This window comes from Melanostigma gelatinosum (assembly GCF_949748355.1).
Source record: "Melanostigma gelatinosum genome assembly, chromosome: 9".
Taxonomy (NCBI): Eukaryota; Metazoa; Chordata; class Actinopteri; order Perciformes; family Zoarcidae; genus Melanostigma; species Melanostigma gelatinosum.
In genome coordinates, this window is record NC_136642.1 from 1,081,842 (window position 1) to 1,099,763 (window position 17,922).

General features: G+C 40.6%; 2 protein-coding genes across 2 annotated transcripts in view; both read right to left on the bottom strand.

Moving 5' to 3' along the window:
• Positions 1-1,852: 1,852 nt before the first annotated feature.
• Positions 1,853-7,048, bottom strand: s100v1 (S100 calcium binding protein V1). Its single transcript, XM_079274795.1, has 3 exons — positions 6,949-7,048; positions 3,228-3,356; positions 1,853-2,207 (listed from the first exon to the last, which is right to left on the bottom strand). Exons 1-3 carry the CDS (start codon positions 6,958-6,960, stop codon positions 2,040-2,042), a joined length of 309 nt encoding a protein of 102 aa, XP_079130921.1. The 5' UTR covers positions 6,961-7,048; the 3' UTR covers positions 1,853-2,039.
• Positions 7,049-8,593: 1,545 nt separating this feature from the next.
• Positions 8,594-17,922, bottom strand: part of dcst2 (DC-STAMP domain containing 2) — a gene marked incomplete at both ends in the record, with an annotated part of 25,419 nt that continues 16,090 nt past the window's right edge. Inside the window, 8 exons of the mRNA XM_079276075.1 lie at positions 8,594-8,732; positions 9,418-9,558; positions 9,842-9,935; positions 11,981-12,099; positions 15,114-15,253; positions 17,303-17,403; positions 17,645-17,812; positions 17,892-17,922. The exon at positions 17,892-17,922 is cut by the window's right edge and continues 134 nt beyond it. Coding sequence (XP_079132201.1) covers positions 8,594-8,732; positions 9,418-9,558; positions 9,842-9,935; positions 11,981-12,099; positions 15,114-15,253; positions 17,303-17,403; positions 17,645-17,812; positions 17,892-17,922 — 933 coding nt within the window. The remainder of the gene's footprint in view (positions 8,733-9,417; positions 9,559-9,841; positions 9,936-11,980; positions 12,100-15,113; positions 15,254-17,302; positions 17,404-17,644; positions 17,813-17,891) is intronic.

Here is a 17,922-nt window from a genome sequence, read left to right on the forward strand (position 1 = left end):
AGTGGTCTCAGGTGGTCTCAGGTGAGTCTGTGGTCTCAGGTGAGTCTGTGGTCTCAGGTGTGTCAGTGGTCTCAGGTGTGTCAGGTGGTTTCAGGTCTGTCAGGTGGTTTCAGGTGTGTCAGGTGGTTTCAGGTGTGTCAGTGGTCTCAGGTGGTCTCAGGTGTGTCGGTGGTCTCAGGTGGTCTCAGGTGAGTCTGTGGTCTCAGGTGTGTCAGTGGTCTCAGGTGTGTCGGTGGTCTCAGGTGGTCTCAGGTGAGTCTGTGGTCTCAGGTGTGTCAGTGGTCTCAGGTGTGTCGGTGGTCTCAGGTGGTCTCAGGTGAGTCTGTGGTCTCAGGTGTGTCAGTGGTTTCAGGTGTGTCAGGTGGTTTCAGGTGTGTCAGTGGTCTCAGGTGGTCTCAGGTGTGTCAGTGGTCTCAGGTGGTCTCAGGTGAGTCTGTGGTCTCAGGTGTGTCAGTGGTCTCAGGTGTGTCAGTGGTCTCAGGTGTGTCAGGTGGTTTCAGTTGGTCTCAGGTGAGTCTGTGGTCTCAGGTGTGTCAGTGGTCTCAGGTGGTCTCAGGTGAGTCTGTGGTCTCAGGTGAGTCTGTGGTCTCAGGTGAGTCTGTGGTCTCAGGTGTGTCAGTGGTCTCAGGTGGTCTCAGGTGAGTCTGTGGTCTCAGGTGTGTCGGTGGTCTCAGGTGTGTCAGTTGGTCTCAGGTATGTCAGTGGTCTCAGGTGGTCTCAGTTGGTCTCAGGTGTGTCAGTGGTCTCAGGTGGTCTCAGTTGGTCTCAGGTGTGTCAGTGGTCTCAGGTGGTCTCAGTTGGTCTCAGGTGTGTCAGTGGTCTCAGGTGAGTTGCAGGTGGTCTCAGGTGGTCTCAGGTGGTCTCAGGTGGTCTCAGGTGAGTTGCAGGTGGTCTCAGGTGGTTTCAGGTGGTTTCAGGTGGTCTCAGGTGGTCTCAGGTGGTTTCAGGTGGTCTCAGGTGGTCTCAGGTGGTTTCAGGTGGTTTCAGGTGGTCTCAGGTGGTCTCAGGTGGTTTCAGGTGGTTTCAGGTGGTCTCAGGTGGTCTCAGGTGGTTTCAGGTGGTCTCAGGTGGTCTCAGGTGGTTTCAGGTGGTTTCAGGTGGTCTCAGGTGGTCTCAGGTGGTTGCAGGTGGTCTCAGGTGGTCTCAGGTGGTTTCAGGTGGTCTCAGGTGGTCTCAGGTGGTTTCAGGTGGTCTCAGGTGGTCTCAGGTGTTTTCAGGTGGTCTCAGGTGGTTTCAGGTGGTCTCAGGTGGTCTCAGGTGGTTTCAGGTGGTCTCAGGTGGTCTCAGGTGGTCTCAGGTGGTTTCAGGTGGTCTCAGGTGGTCTCAGGTGGTCTCAGGTGGTTTCAGGTGGTCTCAGGTGGTCTCAGGTGGTCTCAGGTGGTCTCAGGTGGTTGCAGGTGGTCTCAGGTGGTCTCAGGTGGTCTCAGGTGGTCTCAGGTGGTCTCAGGTGGTTTCAGGTGGTCTCAGGTGGTCTCAGGTGGTCTCAGGTGGTTTCAGGTGGTCTCAGGTGGTCTCAGGTGGTTTCAGGTGGTCTCAGGTGGTTTCAGGTGGTCTCAGGTGGTCTCAGGTGGTTTCAGGTGGTTTCAGGTGGTCTCAGGTGGTCTCAGGTGGTTTCAGGTGGTCTCAGGTGGTTTCAGGTGGTCTCAGGTGGTCTCAGGTGGTCTCAGGTGGTCTCAGGTGGTCTCAGGTGGTCTCAGGTGGTTTCAGGTGGTCTCAGGTGGTTTCAGGTGGTCTCAGGTGGTCTCAGGTGGTTTCAGGTGGCTTCAGGTGGTCTCAGGTGGTCTCAGGTGGTTTCAGGTGGTCTCAGGTGGTCTCAGGTGTGTCAGTGGTCTCAGGTGAGTTGCAGGTGGTCTCAGGTGGTTTCAGGTGGTCTCAGGTGGTTTCAGGTGGTCTCAGGTGGTCTCAGGTGGTTTCAGGTGGTCTCAGGTGGTCTCAGGTGGTCTCAGGTGGTTTCAGGTGGTTTCAGGTGGTCTCAGGTGGTCTCAGGTGGTTTCAGGTGGTCTCAGGTGGTCTCAGGTGGTCTCAGGTGGTCTCAGGTCTCACATCAAGTAGCAGCCACAGCTGATGTTCTTTTTGTGCGTGGAGTCGAACAGCTGGACGGCCAGTTTGTTGATCAGACTCCAGAAGTTCTCGAAGGAGATGCTCTGACCGGCCTCGACCCCCATCTGGTCCAGGACCTGACTCAGACCCTCTTCAGTCTCCACTTGCTGCAAACAGGAAACAGGAAGTGAGTCAGCACCGCTACACATGGAACCAGTCAACAGAATAAAACTCCTGATGTCTCATCTTCACTCTGGACCACGTCAGCTGACGTCCCTCAGAGGCCGCTGTGACTGTAACTCCCAACATATTGTTGAATAACTGTCTCTGCATCTGATTATCGTTTATTCAAGTGTAAAACTGTTGCACATGCAGTTGTATGAATGTAATGTCTATGTCAAGTGTAGGGTAAGCTGCCAAAGAGCTGCTTCTTTGACGGTTGTGTTTAAATATCTCATAACTTCGAATATGGGATATTTTTATTCAAGTAAAAGCCTTGAGTTTGACACCCCTGATTTAAAGAGACACTGACGGAGAAAGTAAAATAAAATATGACATTATATCATGACATAGTATAGTATTATATCGTACATTATATTATACTTTATTATAGTATAGTGTAGTTTTCTATTATATAATAATATAGTATGTATAAAAATAGTATAAATATAATATACTTTAATATAATATAATATGCTCTAATGAACCATAATATAATTATTCTGCAAAATACTAAAGTATAATAATCTATAATAAGAAGTAATATATTGTATTATAAAATACTATAAGAAAATAAATTATAATAAACTGTAATGTACTATATAATACTAATATTCTAAAATAAACAATAGTATATTGTCTGTAGTATATCATATATTACATTATATTTATTATAGTATATTATAATATAATATATTATAATATATTATTATAATATATATATTATATATATTATTAGAATAGAATATATTATAATATAGACTATACTATGATAAACTATATTATACTACAGTATTATATATAATAGTTTATTATAGTGTATTATATTTATATTGTATACTATATTGACACCAATAACACAACATGAAAATGAAAACTAAACGTCTGAAGGAGGGAACATTACAGAAGGTGCAGCATGAACAATGCATATGCCCTGAAGTCTGGTTATTGATTATTGATCGACTGACCTGAGCCAACGCCGGCAGCTGTCTGGACATCATGTTCTGGAACTGAGAGGCGTTCATGGTCGGTCCGTCATCGGCAGCTTCATGAAACTCTGTGACCAACGTGTTGATGGCCAGCTCCAAATCTGAGTACTGAGACAAGAACATTCATTATGATAATCAATAATCAGAGAAAAACAACTCTCAGGGAGCCAACTGTAGTTTTACTGCAAATACTGAGAAGTTTTCAGGATCAGATCTTCAGTAAAAGTACTAATACCACAGTGTAGAAAGTCCTGCATTCAAAAAGTACAATATCAATAGTATATAGTACTCATTACACAGAATCATTTCTATTCTTTGTATTATAGTCATTGATGCATTATGTGTTCATCACTTTTTATTAAATAATCTAAAGTAACTAAAGCTATAAGTATAGTGAAGTAAAAAGTACAATATTTACTTTTACTAATTAAGTATTAAGTAGGAGAAAATACAAATACTCAAGTAAAGTACAAGTACCTGAAATTTGCAGTTAAGCAGCAGCACTTATCAATGTAAACGTGCTTTGTGGTAACTTATTAATTCATGGTGATGATTATTGTTATTGCGGACTCTCTTTTGAAACCCTGAGTGACTCATTGTGTCGACGCAGCATCTTTCCTGCTTTCACACATGAGGCATTGAGTCACTCCTCCGTCACTTCCTGTTCACTCGTGAAAAAACCAAGATGGCGACGGCCAAAACACCAAACTCGAGGCTTCAAAACATCAGTCCACGAATAAATGAGTGACGTCACGACTACGTCACTTCTTACAGTCTGTGGTTGATTTGCCTTCAAACCAGCTGATGGAAAACATCTAATTCTCAATTATTTTAATGCAACATTTCAAAATTTTGCTGTAAAAAAAAATCACTCTGACAATTAAATAGAAAGATATGATATCTTTAATGTATTTATCTTTAATCTACACTCTTGGCTTTGGTTATAAAGCACCACAATCCCAAACTTTGTTAAAACTAATGTTCCATTATCCAGAAATTTGGCATCAAATCCCTCAAAATGTGCAACGAGGCCTTAAATCCTCTCGTTTTCTGGCCCGGACTCTCTGATGAAGTGTCTCCTAAACATCCTCCCAGAACACAACAGATGAAACTTGAGAGAAGTTTGACAAAAAAAAAAACAGGGAGTTTCTCTTAAAAACGCTGAGACGATAAGAGAAGAATGCTGCCCCTCAGCAGCTGTTTGTTCTGCCTCAGGCTGTTTGAATGAGATCAGACCTCTGAGGACTCTGTTGTGAAACAGGGCGGCGGCTGCAGAGCGGCTCGGACTCTATCCAGCAGAAGATCTGCTGATCCCAGACCAGCATCACCATCCGGCTATCGAACCACCGGTCTTCTGTTTCCAGCAGCAACCGAGTCAAAGTGTTCCTTTACAAACATTTATGGTTCTCAAAGCTGCACGCACGTTTTATATTAAAGTGTGAGACGTTTAATCGGTGGTAAAGGTGTGTTCTTAACCTAACTAAGTATTTTACGATCTTTTCTAAACCTAACTAAGTATTTTACGATCTTTTCTAAACCTAAGTATTTTACGATCTTTTCTTAACCTAACTAAGTATTTTACAATCTTTTCTAAACCTAACTAAGTATTTTACGATATTTTCTAAACCTAAGTATTTTACGATCTTTTCTTAACCTAACTAAGTATTTTACGATCTTTTCTAAACCAAACTAAGTATTTTACGATCTTTTCTTAACCTAACTAAGTATTTTACGATCTTTTCTTAACCTAACTAAGTAATTTACGATCTTTTCTTAACCTAACTAAGTATTTTACGATCTTTTCTAAACCAAAGTATTTTACGATCTTTTCTAAACCTAACTATTTTACGATCTTTTCTTAACCTAACTAAGTATTTTACGATCTTTTCTAAACCTAACTAAGTATTTTACGATCTTTTCTAAACCTAACTAAGTATTTTACGATATTTTCTAAACCTAACTATGTATTTTACGATATTTTCTTAACCTAACTAAGTATTTTACGATCTTTTCTAAACCTAACTAAGTATTTTCCTGTGAAGACGGATGTTTATTTGGAAACGACTTCATGTAACGAGCACTAATAAACACGTGTTACTGGACTTTTGGAGAAAAACGCATGAAAAATGAGGAATCCGTTCGGTAATCGATCATCATGGAATGAAGAATTGATGAGTTGGAGTTGAACCGATCCAACGCCGTCTTCATTCATCCTCACCTATAATTATTGTTCTATATATTTAAAGATTGTTTGTAGATTTGCTTCTAGAAAACTTCAAAGTGAGTTGTTAAGAAATTAAGAAATTCCGAGCGCTGTTACTGTAGTCTGCACTGTTAGCGCTGCTAGCAACCGTTAGCTGTCAGAAACCAGCTCAGCCGTCGCCATGTTGAGAGCCGCGTGGAGGCAACAGAAATACTCAGAATCTCATGTTCAGCACTTTTATGAACACCTTTTTAGCGTTCGTAGCAAAACTATCTTTTTGACGATCTTTAGTATTTTTTCCTGTAAAGTTTTTTAAAGTTAATTTTCAAAAGACTGTTTTCATGTAACAAACAGAAAATGAAACCTGTTCGTCGGAAAAAAAGTACAAAAATTACACTTTTCATCAAATATCACACGCACATTTCCTCTTTACGTTGATATAAAGGGTTTACATTCATTTAAACTGTAATAACGACTCATGGTCCATGTTTCTGAAGTCACTAATATCATAAACGAATAAAATATTATGAAATCAGTTTAACATGCAAACACTGAGATCACATTCATAATATCTGTGTTTATTTAGACCTGAGCATCATTTTAAATAGAAAACTTAAATCAAACACAAACACATTATGGTCTGTATTAACTCTCGCTGTCAGTTTCATCAGTGTGACATCATCGTTGTGGGCGTGGCCGAGGGTCAAACGAGCTTTAAGTAAATATAAATTTACATTAAAAAAAGTATTTTATTTTAATGAAGTCATGTTGTTCACCTTTCAGAATAAAAGCAGCCCTTCCTTTGCAACTGCTGTTGTGAGCTGTCTGTTTGCTGAAGGTGTGAACTGAACCGGGACACGTTACTCAACACGTTTAATGCAGAATCTCTACACTTTTATACATTTAACCAAAACATATATAAGCTTGTTGAAGTGACTCAACATGTAAAATCTGATTTAATGCAGAGGAAATACATTTACTCAAGTACTGTACTTTAGTACAACTTTGAGGTATTTGTACTTTACTTGAGAAATGATACTTCTACGACTACATCTCAAGGTAGATATTGTACTTCTACTGCACCACATGTATCTGACAGCTCTAGTTCTTTACAGATTCAGATTATTAATTCATTATTAATTGATGATATTATAGAGTGCAGGACTTTTACCTGTAACTGAGTATTTGTACACACTTATAGTACTATGTTTACAGTAAACCATCTCATTTGTTTTTGAAATGAAATGTTTCACTAAAGCTGACCAGAGTGAGTCGTTGTGTGTCACAGCACTTCCTCGGTGTACTTGAACGCACCATGCTGTTTTCCACTGAGACGGTCGATTTAAATGAACTTTATTCGCAGGTCGCGTGTCAGACATGGACAGTTTAACAGAAACACAAACATGTGATTAACTGTCTGTGTTTAAAGAGCTTTTTATCCTCCTCTCCTCCTCCTCCTCCTCCTCTCCTCGATATGTGATCGATCAGTCAGCTTACCTTAGTCGCCATCTGTGCAGTTTGGTCGCCCCCCAAAAAAAAAACAATCTCCGAAAACTCACGAGACCGACAGAGAGAAGACTCAGTGCTTCCTGCTGAGAGGAAGTGAAGACTGGAGCTGTGGAGTCCTCCCACTGCACACACACGCACGCACACACACACTAACACACGCGCACACACACTAACACACGCACGCACACGCACTGGGAGCTGACCAGTACAGTCTGGTTCAATGTTAATCAGCAACAAACGTACATTCATTCCAGTACGTCTGAGTACATCTATGAGGTACTTGTACTTTACAGTATTTGTATTTTCTGCTATATCATACTCCTACATACTTCTCAGGTAAATAGTGTACTTTTCACTCCATAGTTATTTAATAACTTTACATATTTATATTATTAATAAAATATATAATCAACTAATAAATGACGTATTATTAAAGATTATATACACATTCAACATCATAATAAACGTAATCATGAACACATTAATACTTTAATAGATATTATTCTGTATGAGTACTTTCAGTATTTTTGAATGCTGTGCTTTTATTTGAGTAAAGTTTTGAATGCAGGATTTGTGTGTTTGTACTGAAGAGAACAGCTGATAACAGGAAGTCAGAATGTTATCAGTGTGATTCAGAGCAGTGCAGTGGGTTAAACAGCAATGCATGATGGGAAAGTGGCGGTCAGACTCACTTCAAATGAATGAACTGAGACTGTATTCAGATGTAGTTTTGTATATTTACATATATAATACTGTACTGTATACCTGCAGCAGGATAGCTGAACTCTGTTGTGAGTTGACACACTTGTATGGCTAACATTGCTAGCATTGTTGGCATAGCTGTAACATTTAGCAGACATGGCTAGCATTGTTGGCATAGCTGTAGCATTTAGCAGACATGGCTAGCATTGTTAGCATAGCTGTAGCATTTAGCAGAAATTGCTAGCATTGTTGGCATAGCTGTAGCATTTAGCAGACATGGCTAGCATTGTTAGCACGACTGTAGCATTTAGCAGACATGGCTAGCATTGTTAGCACGACTGTAGCATTTAGCAGACATGGCTAGCATTGTTTGCACGACTGTAGCATTTAGCAGACATGACTAGCATTGGTAGCACGACTGTAGCATTTAGCAGACATGGCTAGCATTGTTTGCACGACTGTAGCATTTAGCAGACATGGCTAGCATTGTTAGCACGACTGTAGCATTTAGCAGACATGGCTAGCATTGTTAGCACGACTGTAGCATTTAGCAGACATGGCTAGCATTGTTTGCACGACTGTAGCATTTACCAGACATGGTTAGCATTGTTAGCAATACCTAGTATTTAGCAGCTGTCTGCTCTGCATTACAATTCTTTATCTTGGGAACAGTAGACAAAAAACCAGAAACTAAGTTTAAATGTTCTTTATACGACATTCAACTGAAGAAGACTGAGATCTTGTTGAATCTCAGAAAAAGCCAGGAAATGGAGTTATTTAATCAGAGTAAATTAATCAGATTTCAAATTTGTCGTTTCATGCTTTAATAACTTTAATTACAAAGTGAACCCTCTGCTCAAACTGACAGATCGTTCTGGATCAGGGTCCTGGGGACTGGGTCCTGGAGGGTTCTGGAGGATCCTGGGGGGTCCTAAAGACAGTCCGGTCCATGTATGACGACGGTTTGAAGACTCTGGTCCTGCAGGCTGCCGGTTTTCGGCGCGGTGGAGCAGAAGGAGGAGTCGCTGTCGTCCGACCCGGGTTGGTTCTGGTACGTCATGTCTGCTTCACTGACAGCAGGCAGGGTGGGAAAAAACAGATGTTCTGCAAGTTAAACCTCCAAATCTGCTGCAGCTTAGTGAATATTATCTCAGTGCGTTGGCTTGTGTGCGTGCGTAAGTGAGTGAGTGAGTGTGCATCGCTGAGTCTGTCCACTGAGCTCATATTGTGCTGCAGCAGACCGCATCACATTCTGTGCGTCCCGTCATGGCCGCATGCTGCTGCACCTCTGGTGGTTGTGTTGACTCACATTGTGTTGGACGACCCGCTGGTGGTAACGCAGCTGAGTACACCGCCCACAGAGGAGTACAACTGTCATTGTTTTGGAGTGTTTGGATGGCGGCTAACGAAACGACCAAACACTGCTGAGTACGTCGCTGACACTCAGCCGTTGAGCGAAGTGCTTGCATACATCGCCTTGTGTTTGAGTTTGAATGAATTGTGTTTCACGACTCCATTCAATCACACAATACAGCGGTGGTTGTTGCAGACACACCTGGTGGAGATGTGATCTTTCTCGTTGTTTACATTTTTACTTTTCAAAGAAAGCGAACCAATGAATGAGTGTTCAGCCTTTCTCTCATATGAACTGTTAAAGTCTGTCAAACGTCCGGTTAACGCTCCGATGTTCTCGATGACGTTCTGTGTTAAAGGCTTCAGTGTCTGATCAGGTGATCAATATTTCCCCGAGCTTACCTGAGCTCAGAGTCGACACTGATGTCGCTCTCTTCTCCGTCCTCGACCGTCCTCGCTCTCATTCCGCTGCTCCAGCGTCTTCGGCTCGTTGCCCCGATGTTCTTCTTCTTTGAGTTCAGCTGCTCGTCATCACTGGAGTCACTGAGAGAAACGAGCACGACGTCTCAACCAGAAATCACTTTTGTTGATTCGGTTTGAAATGTGTTTCAGTTTTCTTCTTGAGACTCATCAGTTGGTTACATTATAAGTAAAAGTGTGTCAGTATTATCAGCAAAATGTACTGAAAGAACTTAAAGTAAACGTATTGATTGATCAGTAAAATGTTCACTCTTATAAATGTTTCTGGATTAATATGATTGAGCCTGATTGAGTATAAATACATGAGTTATGTACAGATAGATAGATAGATGACTGTAACGCTCACAGCTCCTCCTCGCCGTCTTCCTGGAAGGTCGGAGGTCGCGTGCAGACGACACACGTGTTTCCCAAACTGTGGAAACATGGCCGACAGTACACGCCTGCAACAACAAGACAGCAGCTCGTCAAATAAAAGTGTGTGTGGAGGACAGGATGTGGAATATGAACTCTTTGTTTCATCAGATATGAAACAGAACAACGCTGTGGAACGACGTCGTGAGCTCAGTTTGGATTTCAGACTTATGAAAAATAATAATTCTGTGGCTTCCGTACGCCCAGAACATCACAGAGACGGTCAGAATCCTTTCAACTTAACGTGACAATATAACGCAACAAGGTTACGTAACAACCGTAACAACTTAATGCAACAATATAACGTAGCAACCGTAACAACTTAACGTAACAATATAACGTAACACGGTTACGTAACAACTGTAACAACTTAACGTAACAATATAACGTAACAAGGTTACGTCACAACCGTAACAACTTAACGTAACAATATAACGCAACAAGGTTACGTAACAACCGTAACAACTTAACGTAACAATATAACGTAACAAGGTTACGTCACAACCGTAACAACTTAACGTAACAATATAACGTAACACGGTTACGTAACAACTGTAACAACTTAACGTAACAATATAACGTAACAAGGTTACGTCACAACCGTAACAACTTAACGTAACAATATAACGTAACACGGTTACGTAACAACTGTAACAACTTAACGTAACAATATAACGTAACAAGGTTACGTCACAACCGTAACAACTTAACGTAACAATATAACGCAACAAGGTTACGTAACAACCGTAACAACTTAACGTGACAATATAACGTAACACGGTTACGTAACAACTGTAACAACTTAATGTGACAATATAACGCAACAAGGTTACGTAACAACCGTAACAACTTAACGTAACAATATAACGTAACAAGGTTACGTCACAACCGTAACAACTTAACGTGACAATATAATGCAACAAGGTTACGTAACAACCGTATTGTAACAAGGTTACGTAACAACCGTAACAACTTAACGTAACAATATAACGTAACAAGGTTACAAAACAACCGTAACAACTTAACGTAACAATATAACGTAACAAGGTTACAAAACAACCGTAACAACTTAACGTAACAATATAACTAACAATATTACGTATAAACCACAGCAACGTAACCTATAAACCGTAACTTATAACGTAAATAAACTACAACGCCCCTGGCCGACTTTATCATGCAACTTTATTGAACACGTGTTAGGAAACGTGAACTATTGGTCTCACTTTGTGTTACTTTGACCCATCCATCCCTCCTCCTTCCCTTCATTCACTCCCTCGCTTGTTATACTCGTTATTATATCTGGTAACTTTCAATAACGGAGGCTAGTTGTGCTGCTTCACTTGTTCAGACCGAATGCAAAACGTCGACATATCCTTGGTTTCAGAAACTGGTGGTTTAGACATTAAAAAAAATGTAATCTGGAATCGATTAGAGCTTTAGAACAAATTGATTTCCTGTGAGCAGTTTAAATGTTCAAGAAAACAACAGGTTTTATCTCTGCCTGCTGTCAGCTGGAACCTCAAACCCTCGATAGGTTGCACATAAAGCAGAGTGTTTCTCTCAGACAGTATATTCATTCAGCTTTAAGGTGCTTTTGGTTCTTTTCAGAGTGAACAAATGTCGTGTTCAGCTTCAGGCGTTAAAATAACGTATTTTAGTGGCGGGATGACAGCGGACACTGAAGGGTTAACTGTCCTCAGGTCAGTGTTCAGCTACAGTTACAGTCTGTTATTTGTCTTCAGCTGAGTCAACAACAGAGAGAGCTGCAGGACACTCCCTGAGCGTGCGCGCGCACACACACACACACACACACACAGGTTAAATAAAGGTTAACTCATATTTCCTCTCTCTCATCATCACAAGCAGCTTCTACAATAAAGAGGTGAAATATAATCGTGCTCTCAAGGAAGAAACCGACCACGTTGAGTTCTCTAATGTTAGACGTATCCATACAATACAAGCAGACTTTCACAATAAAAGCTCCATTCGGAAGATATAAATACTCTCCACCTGATTGGTCCGTGATTACATGACGGTTGATGACATCATCGATATGTAATCAAGGTACTACCTGGACACTGTGGGACGTCACAGGCGGCCATGTCATCCTGTCTCACCACCTCTCCGCAGGACAGACAGCTGACTGACGGCCGACACAGCAGGTGAGACAGGTGAACCCCTCCAGGTAGCCTGAGACACACAGACAGATTTCATTCAGAACCAACTTTGTGCCACAAAAACATGTTGGTCGGTCTCCTTCAAACTACTGGATTCATTCACGTTTATTACTATAACTACATTTTACAGATGACATTTGAACACATCATGATAACGTTATAATGTACCTTCAGCCAGTACTCATGTTCACTGAGCAGAGCCTGAAGGCATCATAATGTGACTGAAGTGAACCTCCGTTGGTTAGCCGTCAGCGGTGCTGCTAACGTTACTAGCTCTCCTCTGATTGGTTGTTTAAAATGAAACATGATCACAGATCAGAGACTAGAAACACATGTTCTACTGAGTCAGTTAAACTTTATTTACACTGTGACGGTTAACGTTAAACTTTATTTACACGCTGATGGTTAACATTAAACTTTATTTGCACTCTGATGGTCAACATTAAACTTTATTTACACGCTGATGCTTAACATTAAACTTTATTTGCACTCTGATGGTTAACATTAAACTTTATTTACACTGTGACGGTTAACGATAAACCTATTTACACTCTGATGTTAACGTTAAACTTTATTTACACTGATGGTTAACGATAAACTTTATTTACACTCTGATGGTTAACGTTAAACTTTATTTACACTGATGGTTAACATTAAACTTTATTTACACTGTGATGGTTAACGTTAAAACTTTATTTACACTGACGGTTAACATTAAACTTTATTTACACTGTGATGGTTAACGTTAAACTTTATTTACACTGTGATGGTTAACGTTAAACTTTATTTACAGTCTGATGGTTAACATTAAACTTTATTTATTACACTGTGATGTTAACGTTAAACTTTATTTACACTGTGATGGTTAACGTTAAAACTTTATTTACACTGAAGGTTAACAGTCAAACTTTATTTAAACTGTGATGGTTAACATTAAACTTCATTTACACTGATGGTTAACGTTAAAACTTTATTTACACTCTGATATTTCACGTTAAACTTTATTTACACTGTGATGGTTAACGTTTATTTACACTGTCATGGTTCACGTGAAAACTTTATTTATACTCTGATGGTTAACGTTAAACTTTATTTACACTGTGATGGTTAACGTTAAACTTTATTTACACTCTGATGGTTAACGTTAAACTTTATTTACACTGTGATGGTTAACAATAAACTTTATTTACACTGTGATGGTTAACGTTAAAACTTTATTTACACTGACGGTTAACAGTAAAACTTTATTTAAACTGTGATGGTTGACGTTAAACTTTATTTACACTGTGATGGTTGACGTTAAACTTTATTTACACTCTGATGGTTAACAATAAACTTTATTTACACTGTGATGGTTAACGTTAAACTTTATTTACACTGTGATGGTTAACGTTAAAACTTTATTTACACTGACGGTTAACAGTCAAACTTTATTTAAACTGTGATGGTTAACATTAAACTTTATCTACACTGTGATGGTTAACAGTCAAACTTTATTTATACTGTGATGGTTAACGTTAAACTTTATCTACACTGTGATGGTTAACAGTAAAACTTTATTGACACTGTGATGTTAACGTTAAAACTTTATTTACACTGATGGTTAACGTTAAACTTTATTTACACTGTGACGGTTAACGTTAAACTTTATTTACACTGATGGTTAACGTTAAACTTTTTTACACTGTGATGGTTGACGATAAACTTATTTACACTCTGATGGTTAACGTTAAACTTTATTTACACTGATGGTTAACATCAAAACTTTATTTACACTGTGATGGTTAACATTAAACTTTATTTACACTGTGATGGTTAACGTTAAACTTTATCTACATTGTGATGGTTAACGTTAAAACTTTATTTACACTGTGATGTTAACGTTAAAACTTTATTTACACTCTGATGGTTAACGTTAAAACTTTATTTACACTGACGGTTAACAGTAAAACTTAATTTAAACTGTGATGGTTAACATTAAACTTTATCTACACTGTGATGGTTAACAGTAAAACTTTATTGACACTGTGATGTTAACGTTAAAACTTTATTTACACTGATGGTTGACGTTAAACTTTATTTACACTCTGATGGTTAACGTTAAACTTTATTTACACTCTGATGGTTAACGTTAAACTTTATTTACACTGTGATGGTTCACGTTAAAACTTTATCTACACTGTGATGGTTAACAGTAAAACTTTATTGACACTGTGATGTTAACGTTAAAACTTTATTTACACTGATGGTTAACGTTAAACTTTATTTACACTGTGACGGTTAACGTTCAACTTTATTTACACTGATGGTTAACGTTAAACTTTTTTTACACTGTGATGGTTAACGATAAACTTATTTACACTGATGGTTGACGTTAAACTTTTTTTACACTGTGATGGTTAATGATAAACTTATTTACACTCTGATGTGAACGTTAAACTTTATTTACATCTGATGGTTCACGGTAAACTTTATTTACACTGTGACGGTTAACGTTAAACTTTATTTACACTCTGATGTGAACGTTAAACTTTATTTACACTGTGATGGTTAACGTTTATTTATACTGTGATGGTTAACGTTAAACTTTATTGACACTGTGATGGTTAATGATAAACTTATTTACACTCTGATGTGAACGTTAAACTTTATTTACATCTGATGGTTAACGGTAAACTGTGAGGGGGGTCAGTACGGATCCAAAAATAACCGTCACGCCACGAATCGAAATAGCTTCATTTTGACGTCAATTAACTAATTTATTAACAGTCTTTTGGTTTCAGCTGTATTTGTATAAATTGTTTAATTTAAAACTAAACATCAGATTTGGTAAAATCTTCATATGATTTGTGTGAAAATATTAATCTGTAAACAAACCAACGCTGTCAGATTTGTGAATTCGAGGTAGAAATACTCAAGTTAAGTACAAGTACCTCATATTGTACTTTAAGTGCAGTACTTTAGTGAATGTTCTTGTTGCATTTCGTTACTGGTTCATTGATTCTAAACATTAAGTCTGGTTTATACCTCAGCAGGAGAGCCTGAAGGCGACTCCCTCGTCTTCCTCCTCCTCCTCCGTCAGCTCGGCTCTTGGCTGCAGACCTCAGGGCTCTCCCCACCTCCCTCCTCTGATCCAGGATCTGCTGCCGGAGGAACCGGATCCTCTCCTATGAGAACAAGAACAGCAATACACTGAAGCGTGTGGATGAAGTACACTGAAGCGTGTGGATGAAGTACACTGAAGAGTGTGGATGAAGTAACCTGAAGCGTGTGGATGAAGTAAACTGAAGCGTGTGGATGAAGTAAACTGAAGAGTGTGAATGAAGTACACTGAAGCGTGTGGATGAAGTAAACTGAAGAGTGTGAATGAAGTACACTGAAGCGTGTAGATGAAGTACACTGAAGCGTGTGGATGAAGTAAACTGAAGCGTGTGGATGAAGTACACTGAAGCATGTAGATGAAGTACACTGAAGCGTGTGGATGAAGTACACTGAAGCGTGTGGATGAAGTACACTGAAGCGTGTGGATGCAGTACACTGAAGCGTGTAGATGAAGTCAACTGAAGCGTGTGGATGAAGTTAACTGAAGCGTGTAGATGAAGTACACTGAAGCGTGTAGATGAAGTACACTGAAGCGTGTGGATGAAGAAGACTGAAGCGTGTGGATGAAGTACACTGAAGCGTGTGGATGAAGTACACTGAAGCGTGTGGATGAAGTAAACTGAAGCGTGTGGATGAAGTAAACTGAAGAGTGTGAATGAAGTACACTGAAGCGTGTAGATGAAGTACACTGAAGCGTGTGGATGAAGTAAACTGAAGCGTGTGGATGAAGTACACTGAAGCGTGTAGATGAAGTACACTGAAGCGTGTGGATGAAGTACACTGAAGCGTGTGGATGAAGTACACTGAAGCGTGTGGATGAAGTACACTGAAGCGTGTGGATGAAGTTAACTGAAGCGTGTGGATGAAGTTAACTGAAGCGTGTAGATGAAGTACACTGAAGCGTGTAGATGAAGTACACTGAAGCGTGTGGATGAAGAAGACTGAAGCGTGTGGATGAAGTACACTGAAGCGTGTGGATGAAGTACACTGAAGCGTGTGGATGAAGTAAACTGAAGCGTGTGGATGAAGTAAACTGAAGCGTGTGGATGAAGTACACTGGAGCGTGTAGATGAAGTACACTGAAGCGTGTAGATGAAGTACACTGAAGCGTGTGGATGAAGTAAACTGGAGCGTGTAGATGAAGTACACTGAAGCGTGTGGATGAAGTACACTGGAGCGTATAGATGAAGTAAACTGAAGCGGGTGGATGAAGTACACTGAAGCGTGTGGATGAAGTACACTGGAGCGTGTAGATGAAGTACACTGAAGCGTGTAGATGAAGTACACTGAAGCGTGTGGATGAAGTACACTGGAGCGTGTAGATGAAGTACACTGAAGCGTGTAGATGAAGTACACTGAAGCGTGTAGATGAAGTAAACTGAAGCGTGTGGATGAAGTACACTGGAGCGTGTAGATGAAGTGAACTGAAGCGTGTGGATGAAGTACACTGGAGCGTGTAGATGAAGTGAACTGAAGCGTGTGGATGAAGTAAACTGAAGCGTGTGGATGAAGTAAACTGAAGCGTGTGGATGAAGTACACTGGAGCGTGTAGATGAAGTACACTGAAGCATGTTTTTATCATGAGTCTGGGTCTCTCAGACTCTGCAGGTCTCAAGTGGACCCGCTCAGACCTGCATCCTCTCATTCTGCAGATTCCTCACATGCCTCTCTGCTCTGTGACCTTCCACCCAAAGCTGCTCCTCTTCTTCCTCTCTGATATCAGTCTGTCTGTCAAAAAAAATAACACGGGAGGGGGCGGGGCTTACAGTAGGCTCCTCCTCCGGCTACATGTCACCTGATCCTCAGTGTCATGAGGTCAGAGCTACATCATCTTTAGTCCCCGACGTTCATTCAGGTAAATATGAAGAGGTTCGTGCATGATGACAAAATAAAAGCTGAGCACAAAGTACTGCTGTATTTTTACAGAATTGTGTAAAGGATCTAAATACTTCATAAAACCAAGTGATGTCAAAGACAAATGTTTTTATGATCAACTAAGTTTATGATTTTATATCCGTGTGTGTGTGTGTGTGTGTGTGCGTGTGCCTGTGTGCATGCGTGTGTGTGTGCGTGCGTGCGTGCGTGCGTGCGTGTGTGTGTGTGTGTGTATGTACCAGCTCTCTCTCTGGGTAATAAGCAGCACAGACGAGTCGTCTGCAGCGCTGCATGAATCCTCCGGTCAGAGAGACCAGCAGAGCCAGACCCAGCAGGAACCCTGCAACACAAACCAGAACCAGTGAGAACCAGTGGAGACATCACAACACCTGCAGCTGGGGTTTGATGACCTGTGATTGTCCTGAACAGATTTGAAGTTGTTCTGATTCAGTCTGCAGGAGTTCGTTGAAAGTTTAGCTTTTTTTTTTTACATAGTTTTCAGGGAAGTTCCCCGATTGGTCAGTTCCCTCTGAGGGAGTTGCGTTCGCGTCCCGATGATGTCACATCCTGTTTGATCTCACCCAGGGTGAAGCAGGTGGTGTAATCCGGCTCCGACGGCTCCAGCAGACACTTCCTGCTGATCACGGTGACGTTTCCTCGCTGCAGGATGTCAAACGAAGCCACGACGTCTCTGAAGATGTCCGAGGCGTAACCGGATCCGTTCACCTGCACCACCACCGTGACCGGGGCTGATGGGACACGGGTGTTACCGTGGTTTACCGCCACTCTGACTGACATTCAGAGCCTTATATTTAATTGTTGTCTCACCTCTGGCCACGACGTCCCCCTTCACCTGGTG

Coding starts and splice junctions, on each gene's coding strand:
- s100v1 (XM_079274795.1), bottom strand. Junction 2,208..3,227: donor AGCTGCCGGCGTTGGCTCAG/GTCAGTCGATCA, acceptor TCCTGTTTGCAG/CAAGTGGAGACTGAAGAGGG.